General features: G+C 41.9%; 1 protein-coding gene and 1 pseudogene across 1 annotated transcript in view; one reads left to right on the top strand and one right to left on the bottom strand.

Moving 5' to 3' along the window:
- Cachd1 (cache domain containing 1) overlaps positions 1–17,223 on the bottom strand; it is a 205,336-nt gene extending 188,113 nt beyond the window's left edge. Inside the window, exon 1 of the mRNA XM_046451058.2 lies at positions 16,829–17,223. Within this exon, the coding sequence (XP_046307014.1) occupies positions 16,829–17,074 (246 nt within the window). The 5' untranslated portion in view covers positions 17,075–17,223. The remainder of the gene's footprint in view (positions 1–16,828) is intronic.
- Positions 288–863, top strand: LOC124096860 (zinc finger CCHC-type and RNA-binding motif-containing protein 1-like; annotated as a pseudogene).
- Positions 17,224–19,644: the final 2,421 nt, after the last annotated feature.

Below are 19,644 nucleotides of genomic sequence, written 5' to 3'. Positions count from 1 at the left end.
ATGAGGTCTGGGGTTGTGGCTCAGTGGTAGAGCACTTGCCTTGCATGTGTGAGGCACTGGGTTTGATCCTCAGCACTGCATAAAAATAAATAAATAAAGGTATTGTGCCCAACTACAGCTAAAAATACTTTTAGAAAGTAAAATCAACTCTTATATTCCTTAGTTTATAAGACATTCCAAGCTCTTCTGGTATCCACCCTGCTCCAGCCTTGGAACTGGCCATTTCTCCAAAGAGTCCTATGAATGGCATCTGTTTAAAAGGACCCTGCAGGACTAGAGATGCTTAAATGGCAGGAGAAAGAACAAGTTCTGTGCTCTCATCTTCCCTGACACTCAGTGCTATTATAACCAAAGACAAAGATACTGGGAAGGAAGAAAGGGGTTGCATTTATTTTATTTTTTTGATAAAGACTACACAAAACTGCACTGGAGCAGTAAACAACCAACAGTTACTTGCTAGAGTGATAAGGGCAAGCACTGCTACTGGCAATGGCAGAGTGGCTGAACTCACACTAAAGTACAAGAAACTACTTTGACAAATCCAAGTATAATGAATGCAGGGAAAATGGACACTTAAGTTACACCTGTCTTGAAAGTAGGCTCGGAGAATGTGAGCCTCCAAAGAAGGAAGAGAGAGGGAGACAAATCCTGAACCAGAAGAACAAAGGAAGGAGAAGAGAAAGTAGAAGAAAGTGAAGATGAAGGGGAAGGGAAGTTCCTGCTTCTGACAGTCCCAGCCAGGCCATAGCATTCCAGGTGGCGAAAATTGAAGAAAAAAACTAAAGGACATGCATTGAAGGGGTCCCTCAACATCAGATGATTCAAGATGCCCAAGGATAAAGAAAAGCACATATTTTCAGTGATGTGGAAGAACTTAGTTATTAAAATTGTATTTACTAAGCAAATAGAATTAAAATAAAAAACCTTGGAGCTAAGCTAAGCAGCACATGCCTATAATCCCAGTGGCTGGGGAGATTAAGGCAGGAGGATCCAGAGTTCAAAGCCAACCTCAGCAACTTAGTGAGGCCCTAAGCAACTTATGCTATAAGGTGTATATGAAACATAAGTGAATTTCATGTTTTGATGTAGGTCTGATTCTCAAAATATCTTATCATTTATGTGCAAATATTCCAAAATCCAAAATGCTTTTGTTGCATTCTTAATAAGAAATATCCAACCATACTAAAAATCAAAATTGTTAGTAATAATCAATCTTGAAAAAACTAATCTGAATAAAAATAAGAAAAAAACTATCATATTAATATTATTGCTATAAAACAGGTAGGTATTAAAGTGATATTTTTAAAATTACAATGAGATACTACTTCATCCATGTTATAAAGGTTAACATGGAAATGATTGCCTCTACCAAGTTTTGGTAAGATTATGCAGCAACTAGGACTCTGATAGTGCTAAGGGGAAAACGAAGTGACACAAACCTTTTAGAAAATAGACTAGCAGTTTCTTATAAAGTATAACATACACTTAACATAGGGCACAGCAATTCTACCCCTAGAGAAATAGAAATTTATATTCACACTAAAAATTTGTAAGTAGATGTTTAATAGTGGATTGATAACAGAAAACCCAAATGTTCCTTAGTAAATGGATAACTGTGGTACTTACACACAATGGAATAGTACTCAGCAATAAAAAATAATGAACTATTGATACATAACATGGATAAACCTCAAATGTACTGTACTAACTGAAAGAAGCTAAGACTCAAGATGTATACCATAATGCTTCTATTTATATGGCCTTCTGGAAAAGGCAAAACTATAGAGATGGAGAATATACATGTGGTTTTTAAAGATTCCAGGTCGGGGAACGACTGGTTACAAAGGGGGCACCAGACCATTTTGAGGGTCAAGGATACTCTTGTGGTTCTTATCTGTGTGGTGGTTATATGACTGTATTTTTTAAAATTCACAGAACTGTGCAACAAGGATATATGTTCATATACACTATCAAGAAAATTAAAAAAAAAATCTGGGACCAGTGCATGCCTTTAATTCCAGCTACTTGGGAGGCTGAGGCAGGAGGTCACCAGTATGGGCAACCTAGTAAGACCCGTCTCCAGATAAAATTTGTAAAATGGCCTGGATTTGTAGCTCAGAGGTAAAGCACCCTGGGTTCTATCCCCAGGACTGCAAAACAAAACAATGACCACAGCAACAACAAAAACATAAAAATCACCATAGAAACAACTTCACTTTTGGATATAAACCAGAGACTCCAACAGATATTTGTATAGCACATTCACAGTAACATAATTCATAATATTATTGCCCAAAGGTAGAAGGAACTCCAGTGCCATCAGTGGACAAATGAACAAAGAAAATGCAGTATTCACATGCAATGAAATATTTTTCAGCCTTGGAAAGGGAATTCTGACATGTTCACAATATAGATGAACCTTGAAGACACTACACCAAGTGAAATGACCACTTACAGAAGGACAATTACTGTTATTATTCCACTTACATGAGGCACCTAGGATAGTCAAATCCCTTTATGGAAAAAGGTAGAGCTGTGGTTACCAGGGGCAGGAGTGAGTGGGGAATGAAGAGGTGTTGTTTAATAGGTACAGTTTAAGTTTGGGGAGATAAGAAAGTTCTGGAGATAGATGGTGGTGAAGGTAGCACAATAATGTAAATGTACTTGCTAAGGCACAGAATTTTATACTTAAAGTATTTACAATTGAAATTTTTGTTATGTGTATTTTGCCACCATTATAAAAATAAAATTAAAAATGAATGTTTGATGCACTTCACAAGGACTTTGTTCTGAACTTTCAAAGCCATATTAAAAGGAATCATTGCTTTCTTCTGTAAGAAAAGAGTACATTTTATTATATACGAATCTAAAAATAAATAAAGGTAATATACGGGGAGAGAGGAACACCTGAATCCTTAGTGCAGGACTCCATTACCATGTGCAAAATTGGTCCTAGACATTTACTTCATCAAGACTTAACATGGGGGAGCTGGGGTTGTAGCTCAGTGGTAGAGCACTTGCCTAGTACGTGTGAGGCCCTGGGTTCAATCCTCAGCACCACATAAAAATAAATAAATAAAAAGCATGTGTCCATCTACAACTAAAATATTTTTTTTAAAAAAAGAGTTAACATGGGAAACGTGAATGTTTTTTAAAAGTATGTTAAGAACAATTCACCTAAATTTATATTCTTCTTCACTTTACATTTTAACAAAGCCAGAGAAGTTGGTTTGCTTCAATTGGAAAAGAAACATGGCCTGCCACAGATTCTCTACCTTCTAGACCTCTTTAGACCCAGGGGGAGAACTCTATTTGTGCTGATGGGGAAGAAGAATCTAAGTTCTCACTTAATGACACCCTTCTGTTGATGTGCTGTCACCAAGTGGCTTTCTTTCAGTTCTTGAGTACCCCAAGGTCCTGCCATTCAACTCTAGGAGGCTCTTCCCCTATTGGAATGCTAACTGCCAGTCCCTCCTCAGTGGCTCCTCCTCCCTGTCACTTCTTCAGATTCCTTCATACACCACCCAGCTAGTTGTGGCCCTGACCCACCCACCTCCAGTAAGCACTATTCTACAGGAACACAGCAGTGAACACAAGACTCACTGTGACAGGTTGGGAGAGCAATAATCACATGAACTGGGTGAGGAGGCAGAAAGAGGGAAAGCAAGAGAGTGCTGTTTTGAAGAGAGAAAGCCTTCTTTCCCCTCCAGCCAAGGGAACTGCAATTTCAAAAACTCTGGGACACAGCACACTTGGAGTGTTCAAAGAATAGTACTGTGAGGAATGGGGGGAAGTAGGGGATGAAATCACAAAGGTAGCAGGGACCAGATCCCATCCCCCTCAGAAGGCCATTGGAATTTGAGGTTTTATTCAGAGAGTCAAATAGAAACCTTTAGAGAGTTTTAAGCACAGCAATGTCATATATAATATAACTTATATTCATATTTTTTTTGAGGTGCTGGAGATCAAACCTATGTCTTACACATTCTAGGCAAGTTTGAATACTGAGATATAACCTTTAGCCCCCAACTTAAATTGTTAAATGATCCCCCATAGTCTTTCTAAAAGTCCTATGTTTCACAACACTGCTAAAACTTTATAATTTATATTTATATAAACTCAAACTCAAGACCAAAGCATAGTATCTGGCCCATAGTATGTGCTCAATATTTGTTAAATGAATTAACTTATAAATTCTAACCTCTATGATAGAGTAGATCCACATATATGTAATTTTCAAATTTTTAAATGTTTTTTTAGTTGTAGATGGACACAATACCTTTATTGTTTATTTAATTTAATTATTTATTTTATGTGGTGCTGAGGATCGAACTCAGTGCCTCACATGTGCAAGGTAAGCACTCTCCCATTGAGCCACAACCCCAGCCCACATATATATAATTTTAAAGTACATTCACATTTTTAAAAAATATTTTTTTTTTTACATTTCTAAATGTAGCCCACTTTCTCTACCACAAATAAATTAGACATCAGGTCCAAAATAACTATTTGGAATCCTAGTGTTAGATACTGCTCTAAGTACTTTTATTTATCTAAAACATTTTAAATCTTTAGTAGCAAGTAAAGGGTCATAGACATTTCACAATAAGTCTGGAGGAAGTAATGAAATTAACACATTAAATGGTAGCTGAAGGTAATTTGCTAAATAGTAACAAAAGGTTATTTACAAAGTTACAAAGTCTTTTTTGCTATAATAACTTACAAAGTTACAAAGTCCTTCTTTTTTGCTACAATAACTTACAAAGTTACAAAGTCTACCATTTAAAAATGGCTGGGCAGTTCCTGTGGTCCTGACTTTGAGTACTCCCAGTATGTCACAGACAGTGCTAACCACACCAAGGCTATGCAGACAAATGTCTGGGCTCTTTCCTGTAAGAGCTCAGACTCTGACAATTCTTCATCTCTATGTGCTTTCATTTTTGTAACTCTTGCCCATCTTTATCATCTGAATGTACACACATGCAAATAAAAAATAAATTTCCAAGTCTCTTTTCTGGTAAATTGATACTATATCCAGAGATCTCAAATTTAAAACATCCATAACAATCACAATCAGCACACAGTATGGTCCTTCCCAAGTCTACTAAAAGTGCAATTCCCCCTTTCACAGAAACATCAGTGAAGTCAATTCTGGATCAAATAGCCAATACTGCCAAACCAAAAACCTGTTCTCCAGGTTTTCCTCCAAACCCACCCAGGATAGCAACAACTCTGTGACTAATAGATTCCCAGGGAGGGGACAGAACAAGCAGCAAAAAGCATACAACTGGCTCTCTTCTATAGTGGCCAAGGACATCTCATTCAGAGAAGACATGGCACCTAACCCCATCACTACCCCATCTCTGGGCCACTGGAGGAGACACTGGCTTTAGAGACAGTAATAAAGTGGTTGGGATTAAGACAAAGGTGGCCACACAGAGACCAACCCAAGCAGACACGAAGGTCTCATGAAGCTTTATGAGTTAGCAAATGATTGAGGATGGACTAGAATTCCAATAGGAAAGATAACTCTAACTTCTCAGAGATGAGTTGATTATCACAGAAGACTTTTTTTTTTAATATTTAAATACACATATTTATTCCATCACTAACATGGACCAAAAAAAAAAAAAAAATCCTCAAACCACTTATAAATACTTTACATTTGTATCAGAGAAGTGATACACTTCCAACTGTTTTTTTCATGGTTATATACAGCATAGTAATTGCCAAGTCTTTATGGCTTTTCTGTGAATTTTTTCCTCTATAGAATCCTCATTTTCTTTTCAATAACGTAGAAATATGATGACTCTTCTAAGCTGATTATTTTTATAAATGAAGTTGGGGTGGACTCATGAATTGGGGTATTCATGGATCATTAATTTCTGGCCATCCCTCTTTTGAATGAAGATTTTTAAAGAAAGAAAGCAAGCAAAGTTGGCCATCATATGAGACTCAGTTTGTGTTGTTCCCCTAACTTAAGCCTTATCAGCTCTGCCACAGCTGAAGTGATTCCAAATTGCTTTATGACACACTTGGATTTTCTCCTGCTAATAATTCCTCCTTCCTGCCCATGACTGGCAGGCTTCCTCCACACTGCAGTAATGCGGGACAGCTAATTATCTACCAATCCACCTTGCTATTCCGTACTTGGCAACTTTTATCTGCACAGGACAGCTGCACTCCCTGCGTTTGAAGTAAAATGTCAGTCTCTGCTAATGCAACAAGACTTACATCACTAATGATGTCTCCACACTTTGAAGCAACAACTCAAAGCCTAATTAAAAATTCAGATTCGTTCTCACTGACTTGCCCATTTTTACTGCCCTTCCACCAGGACCTCGAAGTATTTTTAAAAATACTCCATGCAAAAAATAAAATTAAAAAAAAAATTCAAGAAGAATCAAGCAAAAAAGTATGCTGTCTTGGACTCTGTTACAGTTGGAAGAGAACCAAGACATTATTGTGCACAAGATAAGAATTTACTCCACTGACTGCTACGCTGCAATTGCAATTTCCAAGAAAATATGGACCATAAGCTATTTTTCAGCTGATCCACTCTGGGATTTAGTTGTTGGAACTTTTCAAACAGTAATTAACTCAGTTGACTATGTGAATAGGAAAACTATCTTTGAACTCAGAAAAAAGAGGCAAGGTAAAAAGATACTCAAATCACATTTACTTTGTTTTATTGTTAAATCAAATAAATGATTCCTCCAAAGTAATAATATTACTGCAAGGAGAGAGAAAGAGAGAGAGAGAGAGGGAGAGAGGGAGAGAGGGAGAGAGAGAGAGAGAGAGAGAGAGAGAGAGAGAGAGAGAGAGAGAGAGAGAGACTGACTTCATACTCCTAATAACTAGGGAGAGAGCTGTTAAGTCATGAAATCCAATTTCAAAATAGAACTTTGCTGAAAATTACAGGTGGGATTTCTTTCTGTGGATTTTTACATAAACAAATACTAAACAACCAAAGTTGCTCCTCCCCCAAAGTTTTTTCTTTTTCTTTTTTTTTTTTTCTTTCTTTTTTTTTTAAGCTTTAAATGCTTTCCCTTTGTAATAAGAAAATTAGTTTGACAATACAGGTTCACAATAATAGTCATTGACCAATTAACCGTGTTCTTTTAAAGTATGTAACAACATTCTACAAGTCTCAGAAACTTGAACTTTCTTTAGTGGCTCACTGACTTTTAGGTATTTAAGTAAAGACTTAAAATTAAAAAAAAAAATCTAATCTGGTCAGCTGTCAGATTAAATTATCAGCTTGAAATTCTCAACCATAAAATAACTAAGCATACTTTCTTTTCAAAAGAAGAATGTGGGAACTGAGAGGATAGGTCATTGGTACAGCACTTGCCTAGCATGCAGGAGGCCCCAGGTTCCATTCCCAGTACCACACACATGCACAAATAAGAATGTATACTATGAAGTCAGGTTCCCTTTCCCAACCTAAGGAAATGGGAAAAGGTTCCCACAGTATAATATCATGAAAAGACTCAATAAAACCCACCACTTAACTACTGGACTGGTATAATCTCCAGAGAAGTACTTTCACTGGGTCTCAGCTTCCATAAAATGGGTCAACTGTAAAATGAGGGTGGTCCCTCCCAGATTTCATGGCACCTAGTGATCTGATAATTCAGGGAGAAAAGACTTGTCAAGAGCAGGGCTGCTGAGCTTAGATTGGCACAAAGCCTGGGGATCCATCTCAGCAGGTGGGCGGTCAGAGAGCCTATCTTTGGGCCTCCTTCTTGAACTGGACTCAGGGACATAGAACCCAGAAAAGTAACAGGTTCTAACAACTGATGATTACTAACAATATTTGCATCTTAAATCATTTCTGCTGTGTTTCCTGGGTTCTAAGCTTTTTCCAGATTCTTGTTTCCTCTCCCCATTTCTAAATACAAAGAGCTGAAGCCCAAGAAGCAAATAGTTCTCAACTACCTGGTAAGCCTCTGCCAGCCATGTGAAACATGGTTCTCACCATATTGAATAGGTGAGAATCTACTTAACAAGGTGGCATACGAAGGAAGAGAAATGGTGTACTAGCCACATCCTGGAGGCCTCATCGAGACTGCCCAAAGACCTACCACAGATGGTTAAATTGCACAGGGCAGCAGGCTTCTTTCTTGTTCAAGCCAGTGGGAATTGGGTGTTCTGAAACCTGTCATAAAGCAAGTGTTGACTGGTATGAAGATTCTAGGGATCCCACAGGTTGACCTCTCTCTACTTCTCCACCCTCTTCTCATGCCTCCTACCCTCAGTTCAAACCTTAATGCCATCTTTCTATTCCTCAAAGGTGCTACACTTTCCTTCCACAAGGAGACTTCTGGGAACTCCATTCTGACCAACCAATTTCTATCCATTCCACTTTCCAGGAAAACTTTCTCGAATTCCTCCTCACCCCAGTTAACATCCCTGACATACTTCTCCAAGCATCTGGAACCTCCTGTCTCATAATTATATTATGTCAGAAATTAACTGGTAGATATCACAGGTCTAACATAGTACCTGGCACAAAATAAACTTAGAGGAAATATTTGAAGTAATTATAATGACAAGGAGCTCATCTCTCAAGGCAATTCATTTTAGAGCTGTTCATCACAAAGTTCTCCTTTATATTATATAGAAATGTGTTTCGCCATGGCCTGTGCCTAAGCAACAGCTTTACTTTCCAGAACCCACTGAGTAATTCTAACCCAAACACTGAAAACTGGTGGCCTCTGCCCTCATCCAGCATGCAGACATGTTTGGTTTGGCCCCAATAGTATTGTAGGGTCCCCCCCTCCTAAATCTGAATTACTGGCCAATAGTTTAAGAATCAAGAGACTTCATATAAAAACCTGATATTCTGCTTCTCTTGAAAAACAAAGAGATGTAATAACACTGGCCCCAGACTGCCACCAGGCTGAGTAGTACCTGTCCTCCTGCCGCCCTGGCTTGTGCCCTCTGGCTGACAATATTTAATACCTCTCTCTTCTGACCTATACCTGCTTCACTCATTTTGTCTAACTGACCTCTGTGTGCATTAGTTTTAGCAATCCTGGAAATACTCTGCCTCCCGTAGTTTGGCATTTCTTTGTATATACTGTTTTGAACCAGCCAAGTTGGTTTAGCCTTCCTGATGAGACAGGAGCTCCCAAGTGAGGCACAGGATACCCCCTGTGACTCCTGCAGTCTTCTGGCCTGATTCTACAATGAGGACCCCTCCCCCACCCCAACACTGCCTGTGAACATCTGCTGACAGCCTGGTTAGAAGACAAACATTGAACAGGTCAGCTCTTCCTCTTCAGTCCTCCCCTGTCTTCCACTCATAGCTTATCTTGCCTTGTTCTTTCCTCACCCTGCCTCTTCTGGAAGGGGATGGAACAGGAGCAAGCGAGGATGTGGTTCATGATGCATCAACATATATCCAGACTGCCAGACAGCCATAAGGAAACAAGGAACTACACAACCTTATGGGGAAACAGGCATGAAAATGACAGTCAGAAGGTCCCAGCAGGGAGAAACCCAGAGGAGCTTCAAGAGAATCTTGGCATCCCATCTGGAAGACTGGGGAAGTTGCTGAGTAAAGGTACTAGCTCTTCAAAAGCTGGAGATCCACATAGCTCAGTGGTAGGCCCTGGGTTCATTTTCCAGCACACTCCTACCCCCCACCCCCTAAAAGGTACTAGCTATTTATAAAGGCCTAGGGGATACAATGATTTTTTTTAACCTGCAAATACCATGATTTTATTATCTTTTAATGCTGAATAATATACCATTGTGTTTATATACCACATTTTCTTTATCCATTGATCTACTGAAGGGCATCTAGGTTGGTTCCACAGTTTAGCTATTGTGAATTGTGCTGCTATAAACATCGATGTGACTGTGTCCCTGTAGTATGCTGTTTTTAAGTCCTTTGGGTATAGACCAGGAGTGGGAATGGTGGTTCCATTCCCAGTTTTCCAAGGATTCTCGACAATGGTTTTGTTCAGGCCTAGCACCATAACAAATTTTAAGGATAACCTGGCAAGAGGATCATGAGTTCAAAGCCAGCCTCAGCAAAAGCAAGGCACTCAGCAACTCAGTGAGACCCTGTCTCTAAATAAAATACAAAATAGGGCTGGGGATGTGGCTCAGTGGTTGAGAGTCCCTGAGTTCAATCCTCAGTACCACCCCCCTCAAAAAAATTTAAGGATACAAATATTTATATATGTATTTATTTATAATATATATATATGCATATATGTGTGTGTATATATATATTATCAATTGAAAATTCTATATACTAGTGAACCAAATACTATTTATATAATGAAACATGAAAAATATAGAAATAAGAATGCAATTTTAAAATGACACAAATGAGCTGGGCATGGTGGTACACATCTATAATCCCAGCTATACAGAAGGCAGAGGTAGGAGAATTGCAAATTTAAGGTCAATTTCAGCAGTTTGCTGAGACTATCTCAAAATTAAAAAAATAAAAAGGTCTTGGGCAGCAGCTCAGTGACAAAGCACCCTGAGTTCAATCCTCAGTACAAAAAGAGTTGAAATTTTGATATCTGAAATATGCTTCAAAACAATCTGGGGGAAGGAGAAAAGCAGGTGGAGGCAGAGGTAGAGAAAAAAATAAAACCAAGGTTGACCGTTTAAGATGGGTAAGAAACAGATGTACTGTCTTACATTATTTTCTTTACCTTTCCATATTTTTAAAAAAATGTTTGTAAAAAGTTTAAAAGTTAACAAATAACTATAAATAGCAGGTCTAATATTTTCTTCAGAAACCTCAAAGGATGGTTTGGCACCAGATGCCTGAGGTTTGTTCACTGCCCTCTAGAAATACTGGGGCAGGGGACTGACCACACTGAAATGTTAAGTTTTTAAAGATTAGATTTCTCCCAAACTCAGGAGATATGTTTGCTGCACTCCATGTTCTGTGCACTAACACTAAACAGACTTCTCCCATATTTATATTTCTATTTACTGACTGCTCTCATGTTAGACCCTGTGCTAGACATTGTTGTCTTTTAAAATATAGTTCTCCTTTGCCAAGTACAGTGGGGTACACCTATTATCCCAGCTACTAAAGAGGTTCAGGCAGGAGGTTCACAAATTTAAGGCCAGACTAAGCAACTTAGAGAGACCCAATCACAAAAATAGAGAGCTCTTGGGTTTAACCCCCAGTTAAAAAAGAAATCCCCCTTGAACTACATGAAGACACTGAAGTTCAGAGGGATTCAAAAATATGACAGAAGTCACACAATGAATAACCAGCTGAGTCAAAATTCGTGTCCCTATTTTCCTTCATATTTTGAATTTCAATAAGTTCTTATGCCAGGTTCAAGAAGATCCAAAATAAATCTCAGTCCACTTAATACCAAAATTCCAGAGTTTTGAAAGGTTCCACTTAAGCTCAAGGAATCACCTCTTCGAGTAGCAACCAAAAATAACACCAGCATGTTACAAAGTGTGAAACCATCTCCTTCCCCAAGACTTTCCAACACTGAAGTACTATTGGCAGGGAAAATGTAATAAGCACAAGGAACCGAGCCAGCTAATTCAGGCAATAGTGAGAAGGAAGTCAAAGAAAGATTAAGCACAACAAGGACAGTCCATCATAAGTCATTCAACATATTTTCTAAGGGGGCTCATTTTTGCCAAGTTCAACTCGGAGTTATCTATTAATGGTTGGTTTCAGTTTTCTCCTGCTCCAAATATTCAATTTCAGAAGAAAGCAATATGTCAGCTTTCCCACTAAGAGTGATACTGTACACAGGCAGAGAATCATAGAATTATTTACAGATATAGGTGATTTTTAATCCCCTGAAATATTCTATATTGCTTAGCCACATTCAATTCATTCAAAACCACACCATTCCTGATATGGTATACATGAGACCAGGGACAATGTGCACCTTACTTAAACATGACAACAATTCAGCTTCCAGTTGTACTAGAGTCACCAAGACATTTATGTCTAATAACCACAGAAATGCCAGGTAAATGCCCAGAGAAATATGGGAAGAATCAGAGCCACTCTCCTGTTGAGTTCAAGATATACCAACTACCTTGTCTAGTGCCACCAAACAGAATTAGAAATGTCTGATGACTGCTGATGTGGTTACCCTTCACATCTAAAGTTGCAGCCACTGCTTTCTGAACTACCCTTTGCATGTGGACATTTTACTGAAAAGGCCAAGGACAAAGTCACTGACTTCCTTCACCACCAGAAGGGCTTAAGCAAGGTTTCTCTGTGGTCATCCTGTTCCTTCTCTACCACTGCACTAACCTGCTTCTGTCTACTGCCTCTATGCCCCTTGCTAGCCCCCTGTATCATAATGCCTCTTGTGTCTATTTCTCATCATTAGTTGAAAGATGAAGGATATGTACCAGATCTTGGTTACCTTTTAACACTAGCACAGTCTAATTCAAGATCTCTCAGAGTAAAACTCCCCCAAAAGTTTATTGCAAAAGCAAACAATGAGTTTCTGTATTGTTGTATTGCTGTTTTACTGCATACACTGGGGACCTGCTTTTTCACATTCAGTTGGAGTCACTATTTACAACATTGCTTTCTATTTTCAATAGACACATCTGCCCAGCTGATCCCTTAGTTCCTGAAGTCACTCTGTGTCCTGGCTGCTGCTCTTTCTTCAACTTGAGATGAAGCTCCAGTTCGTGCTTCTCCTCCCCCTTCCTTTCCCAGGCCCCATACAGCAGCTGTCTGTCTGATCAACCTGCTGGTGTGTTTGCCAAATTCATACTGAGTGTGCTCAGCCCAGCAGAGTGCGTTAGAGCCCTCACCAAGGCGGGCACACTGGCCTTCTGCCAGGCTCTTGCTGTTAGGAAGCCTGTATTGTCATATAATGTTAAATGGGCCCTATAAGTGCCTGGTGAAATGACTCCCAGGGCAGGTATGCCTTCTAACAAGCAGGCATTGTTGCTTGACTGTTTTACCTGTGCAATCTTACCCCCTCTTCCAGAAGCCAAACTCCTAAAGGTCTGTGCTGTAACACTTCCTTGCAAACCCCCTGAACACCTAGCATAGAGCGCAGTAAGCTTTCAATGATTATTTCTCCATCAACATTTCTCAGCCTCAGCTTAACATAACAGATGTGCTCTACTTCCATTAAATCCACAAAGCAAATCTCTAGGAAGAGTTGCCATCCCCAATTTTACAAATGAAATCACCCTACTAAATGGCAACAGTGGAACACAGGCTTCCAGATACTTAATGTAGGGTTTCTTTCTACTGAATGGAGATGCTGCTTGATAAAAACTTCTTGCACAAATGAATAGGCAGAAACAAGTCACCCTGGACACAGTTTGTGCTCCCCAGACTACAGTGTTGATGGCTTCACTCCATGGGACCCCTGAGGAGATGATGATTAGGTTTTTGACCTTTACCCATGATGTATGGATGTCTGCTGCCTGGGGGTAGCATTCAGTGGCAGCTTTCCCAGGACACTGGCAAAATTGTTTGATGCAAATTGTCTGAAGATTTTTTTAAAAAAATTTCCCCCATTATTAAAAAGGAATAAAAAAAAAGACATGAGTAGGTAGCATTCATTAGAAAACTTTTCCAAGAAAATTTTAAGATAAACCTCTTTTCAAACTATCTTCTCTATCAGCAAGCACAAAAACCATATCATGGGAAAGTATGGTGCTAAAGACATCCTCATTTTTGCTTTTGTAGAATTACTACTCACAACCTCCTCTGAGCAGTATGTGCTACCATTTTAACTGCTACAGAACAACAAGCCTGGCTTGAGTGCTACTTTGCAATTTCTCAAAATTAAAAATTGTCTTTGGAAGCTGGGTGTCATAGCCCATGGCACTAATCCCAGCTACTCAAGGAGGCTGAAGCAGGAAGATCACAAGTTTAAGGGGCCAACTTGGGCAACTTAGTGAGATCCTGTTTCAAATTAAAAAAAAAATACAAAAGGCTGGGGATGTTCACTTGTTGGTAGAGCCAAACCAAAAAAAAAAAAAAAAAATGTCTTGGGAGAATTTCAGCAGCACAGCTATTTAAAAGTCTGAAATTTTGCTTTTTACAAATAAACTGGCCTCAGAAATTTTCTCATAAAATGAGATGCTGGGCTAGGGCAGTAGCTCAGTAGGAGAGTACTTGCCTAGCACGTGTGAGGCACTGGGTTAGATACTCAGCACCTCATAAAAATAAAATAAAATAAAGGTATTGTGTCCATCTACAACTAAAAACATATATTTAAATAAATAAATAGAATGATGTGCTGATCAGAAAGACCATACTGTGCTAAAATGTCAAGGTCAAATGAAGAACTGAAAAAGGCTCCCCACCCCTCCCCCCACTGCAAGAGATGTAAGCTCCTGTCCCACTCATCTTTGTGTGGAAGTCTGCTCCAGCTCAGATGAGGCTATCTGCCTTGTAACCACTGATTAGCTCTGTATCTGCAAAAGCCAACATTCCAAAAGGGAGGGCTACATAATCTACACTTTAGGCAACTAACCCCACATTAATTTCAAATCTGCTGAACAAGGCCCAAAGGTTTACAGAGAAGAATGTGAGGTTCACAGTCTTTATCCTGAAAGCTAGAAATCCAAATGGCATTATAGTTCATTTTACAAGTTCTCCCCGCCCCCCCCCCAAAAGCTGGCAGTCTAACTAAATTAAAAAGAGACTTCCCCAGTTTTCCCAGAGAAATGCAAGTGGCAGATCAATGTACAGCTCAAGAAGAGGAATTTAAATACAGTATGTGCATCTTCTTTCAAAAAAGGAAAGAAGCCCCTTCACATTTTGCCAGACAAAACCCTGTCCACAGGAGGTCAGTTTCCACAATGAGGTTGCAAAGGTGTTTGAGAGAGGCCAGTTGGGAGGAGATAAAGGGCCATTTGGGCACAAACCCCCCATGGTTCAGAGGGTCCCCCCCCCCAAAGTGTCTCCTTTTCAACAGGGAAGCCTTTTAAAACTACATTTGCTTTGGATCCCTACCTGAATGACAATGTGTTGGGATCCAATTTCACCTTTTGTCAAGGACGGGGTGAGAAACAGTAAAACGGCTGTCAGAATCTACAGAAGGAAGGGGGAAACCCCTAAGATCCCTTGAACAGCCCCAGTGATGGGATGAAGGAGGCAAATGCCACCTAATTCTAAAAGAAAAGTTGAAAACAGCAGTATATTAAATTTCTTTTGTTAAAAGAGGTGCCTCTGTACAAAAACACAATTCTGTTTGTGTTCTGAATTGAAACACTCACCAGTGGAAAGAAAACCCTAGTTTTCCCTCTCTTCCAAAAAAAGTCATTTCACTCCTAAGAACTTAGAAAATGCACATGGAAAAAGAATTATAAATGAACCAGACCCAGAAAGATAGGCATAGAAAGGGACAGTTTAATGGTGTCTCTTAAAAGTGTACCTATTATTATGTAAATAAAGAAAATCCGACTCTATTGCACTTCAGGGCCAGTTGTCTGCAAATAAATGTAAAATTACCTTTCAAGCAAACCATCCACTCCCCAACCTCCCCTCACCCTTAAAAAAAAATAAATCCAGTCATCACTGCTGCAGTAGGGAAGGTCTGTAGAACTTGTTTTAGGAAAACTGCATCCTTTTGAGAGAAGCCTGGGATGGGGTAGGGGTTAAAAATATTTATATACGTGTGTGTGTGTGTGTGTGTAGATGTCAGAAACCTGAATCCCCAAGTAATTCCAAATACCTGGCCCCTGGGAGCTGGAATAGTCACAGCAGGATGGAAATTAGAAACCTATTCCAAGAACACATTCCTGGAAACTTCCTCTTTCGAAGACCCCATTCACCACCATTATTGTTAGAATGTACAGTATAAGAGAACGGTGTTATTGTAGTAAGAATGTTACAGCAAAGGTTTCAGATTCGGAATGTCATCTCAACCTTTCCTAATGGAGTGGGCCTTCTCGGCCAAGAAGATTAAAATAACGGCGAGATAGAATCTCCAGGTGGTTACTGTAGAGCAATTTTTACTACTCTGGGTTATTTTAGTAACATCATCAGGATTCCTTATTAGCCGCGGGCAATTTTTTTCTGTAAGCCCCTCTTCTGGGGAGGACTGCCACGGTAAACAATCTGGAGAAATGGGAATCCTATTCACTTTGCTCCCTTGTCCCTTTTTTCCCCAAAGGCACACACAAAACAAAAATCAAAAAGCAGCAAAAGCGGAAAGCAACAAAAAGAGTCCCCCCCCACACACACACCAGGACCAGAGCCGGCAATCTATCAGGCCAGCCCCTCCCCCAAAGCATCCGGGAGGGGAAAGGGGGCGCGGAGGCTGCTCCGGAGCAGCCCTCCTATGTGAGTGAAGGTGGCCCAGAGCAACGGGGTATAAGCTCTGGTACCTTCCCTTCCGGTGCCCAGGGGTGCGCCTCGGTCAGGAGGACATTACAAGGCTGTGAAAGGGGTGGGGGCCTCGAAAATCGCCCAAGCCAGGAGGGGCCTGGTGCTCCGGGATGGGGACACAAAGAAAGAGGGGAGTTTGCAGGGGTAGCAGGGTGAAAACACGCCTGCTGAGGAAACGTGTACAAATCAGGGGGAAAGGTGCGAGGAAACCGGAGAATTCAGGCCGACAAAAATGAGATGGTGCTCAGAAGAGGGAAACGGTGCAGGGGAAAGTGGGTTCCATGGAGAGGGCAGGGAATTCTGCAGAGGAGAAAGAGGAGGGGTAGATGAGTGCATGCAAGAGGAGCTGGTTGTAGTCTGGGATCTGTGCAGAGGACAGAGGAGTCCAGCAGGACAGGGAGCTCTGTGCATGCAAAAGGAGGGTTGGCCCTGGGCAAAGAGGAAAGGCAAAATACCTGGCAAGTTCCGGTGCACGAAGGGGCGGGGGTCACTTACCTGCATGGTGACGACCCCCAATTCTTCGGCCGCTAGCCTCCGCATCTGACTCGCCAGTACTTGAGCTTCGTCTAGGATGGAGAAGTCGGCGTTGGCCACAGCGCCCAGGAGCCAGCACGAAAGCAGGCAGAGCAGCCAGAGCGGCGGCCGGGTCGCCCCGGCCCCGGCCCAACCAGGCGAGCCCGGACAGCGGAGGGCCAGGGCTGCAGTCCCCACCGTCTCCTCTTCCTCCGGCTCGCGGGCCATGCTGCCTCGGGCCACTCCCCGCCGACCAGCTCCAGGCGCGGGGAAGCGGGAAGGAAGCAGCGGGAGGTGCGCCCAGGGCCCGCTTGGCGCACCCCACAAAACTTTCTTCCTCTTCTGCACTCTGGTCTCTGCGCCGCGGTGGCGGCGGCTCCCAAACTTAGGGGGCGCCCGGCTACAGCGCGGGAGCGCGGGCGGCCACCATCGCTAGGCTGCGGCGGCGGGCGGGAGAGGAAGCGGCCGCCCGAGCGCACTGAGGGCGCCGGGCACCCGCAGGGCTCCGCGGCGCGGTGGGCGTCTCGGAAAGGCGCCCAAGGCTGGGTGCGCGGGCGGCGGTGGGGCGACAGGAGCAGCCGCGAGCCGCGCGGCTTTCGCTTCCCGAGTCCTGGCGCTGAGAGGCTGCAGCCGCGGCGGTAAGGGCGGGCGGTCGCACCCGGAGGAGGAGCGGCGACCGGCTGCGCGCTTGGGGCAGCCACAGAACGAGGAGGGAGAGGAGAGGCTTAAAAAACGCACACTGAAAGAAAGAGAAAGAGGTGGGGGAAAGGGAGGTGTCTGGTGCCACCACGCTGCGCTCTGGCTCCGTGCACTTCCCGGCTCCGCCGCTGCGGTGGCTGCGGTGATTTATGGAACGAGGGAGAGAGGCGGGGAAAGTCCCCCTGTCGCCCCTCCTCTCTTTTTCTGGCTCCCGCCTGAGGACCGGCCCCTGAGACGCTGGGGGCCCGAGGACAGCCTCTTCTCCGGTACCAACTTCCCGAGGGAAGGGGACCACTGGACCTTCTCGTGGCGGGACACAGAGACACCTCCTTGCCTCCGCTGTCACCACCTCCGCCCACGCGAGAGATTCGGAGCCCCACCCGTTCTAGGTTCCACCCGTCAAAAGTCCCTTTAAGTTCTAGGACGTTGGCTTTCTGCCTGGCAGAGATTTGGGAAGGCGGCAACTGCCATTGAACGTTCACTCCCTTTCTTCGAGGTTCTTAGTAACAATAGCTCGCCCTCGTGGAAGCAACCGACTTCTTTTTGTAACTAGCTACTGTGTGCCCCGCACTGTGCTCTGGAATCTGTATACATTATCCTTTAATCCTCACGACCTCCCTAGAAGTGCATATCTTTATCCCAAAATTTTAGGTAACAAAGATTAAGCCTTAAGAAGGTGGAATAAACTGCTGAAGGTCACGCAGGGTTTAAAAGGCATATCCAGAATATAAGTACAAGTCTTACTCCAAGGCTCTTGCTCTTAAACTCGACCCTTCTTTCTGTCTCTTTTGGAAAATGAACCATCTCATTCCATCAAGAGCCAAAGCAAAACCAAAACTGAACCGGATCTCATCATAAACACACCTGTTCTCCCAAGCATGGGCAGGCAGGGTTAGCCTTCCTGTTTGCTCCTGACTCCTGGTTCAGGCCCTCTGAGAAATCACCTTTTGAAAGCGCCTGATACAAGTAAATGGCACTATGTGAGTGTTTGTGCAAAGCAGCTATTCTCCTTTCCATGGACTCTGAATTTAAGGGGTAGTGAGTTCCTAGAAAACCAAGTCATGTCCAAAAAGATTGAAGAGCTTGCCTAGGGCTACCTACCAGAGATGGTCTCACGACTAGAACCTGGATTTAATGCTCTTTTCACTTTACAGTGAAATCTTCTGTCTTAATTTTTTTGATCATATTATGGTAAAAACCACCTTCTTTTCCTGGTCCAGCTTACCTCTCTTCTGAATTCCTCACTCAGTATTGTGAGTTATATTAGTATGTTTTCATTTTGTGACACTCTCAACCCTATATCCCCATGTAACAGGCACATCAGAATCTTACAGACCATCATTTAGTATCTGCAATGCTTGTTTTACTTAGTAGAACTGGAGTGAGCTTGTTAAGCGCAGGGCCAATCCCTTCACCTCCACCTGATCCAAAGTTGTCACAAATTTCTAAACTTTCCTGAAAGGCCTTCACAATGGCTTCTCTTCCATTGCCCCTCTTTGGAGTATTGGTATTTTTTGAGATTCTAATCCTTTATCATTTTTATAGTTCTTTTTGAACCTTTATTATCCCCGCCCCCCAACTGTGGTACTACTAGGGATTGAACTCAGGGCTTTGCACATGCTAAGCAAGCACTCTAAAGTTCTTTTGGAAATCTCTATTCCACACCCATGCCTTTGATTGTTACATCTCAGTTTCTGCATTAACTATACCACCCAGAGTTTTTGTGAAAAGGTTCATAAAGCCCTTAGCATAACATGTAGGACCTACAATGGCACAAAAATCAGCTAAGAAAGCCAATGAGAGGGAAGGGAGAGTGGCTAGTGCACAGGACCTGTGACCCATTACAGAGACTATCACCAAACCAAACTAACTGTGTTTCAGAACATTCCCATTCCAAATCCAATCCACATGTTCAACTAATAGTAGAATCTTTCCCCCATTTTGTCATGATGTATCAAAAGATCAATTGCTTGTTCTATATAAAGAGGACACTATTAACTGTGCAGCTATTTGAGCAATGGAACAATGGAGGGAAAAAAAACTGGCAAAAGGGTCACAACAAGAAGACCATAGACCAACATGAAACTTCTCTAATGGCC

This window comes from Marmota monax, unplaced genomic scaffold (assembly GCF_021218885.2).
Source record: "Marmota monax isolate L192 unplaced genomic scaffold, Marmota_monax_Labrador192_F-V1.1 WCK01_AAM20220418_F8-fsc00023, whole genome shotgun sequence".
Lineage (NCBI taxonomy): Eukaryota > Metazoa > Chordata > Mammalia > Rodentia > Sciuridae > Marmota > Marmota monax.
Note: the sequence above shows the minus strand (reverse complement) of the source record. Positions and strands in the feature narration are given on the sequence as shown.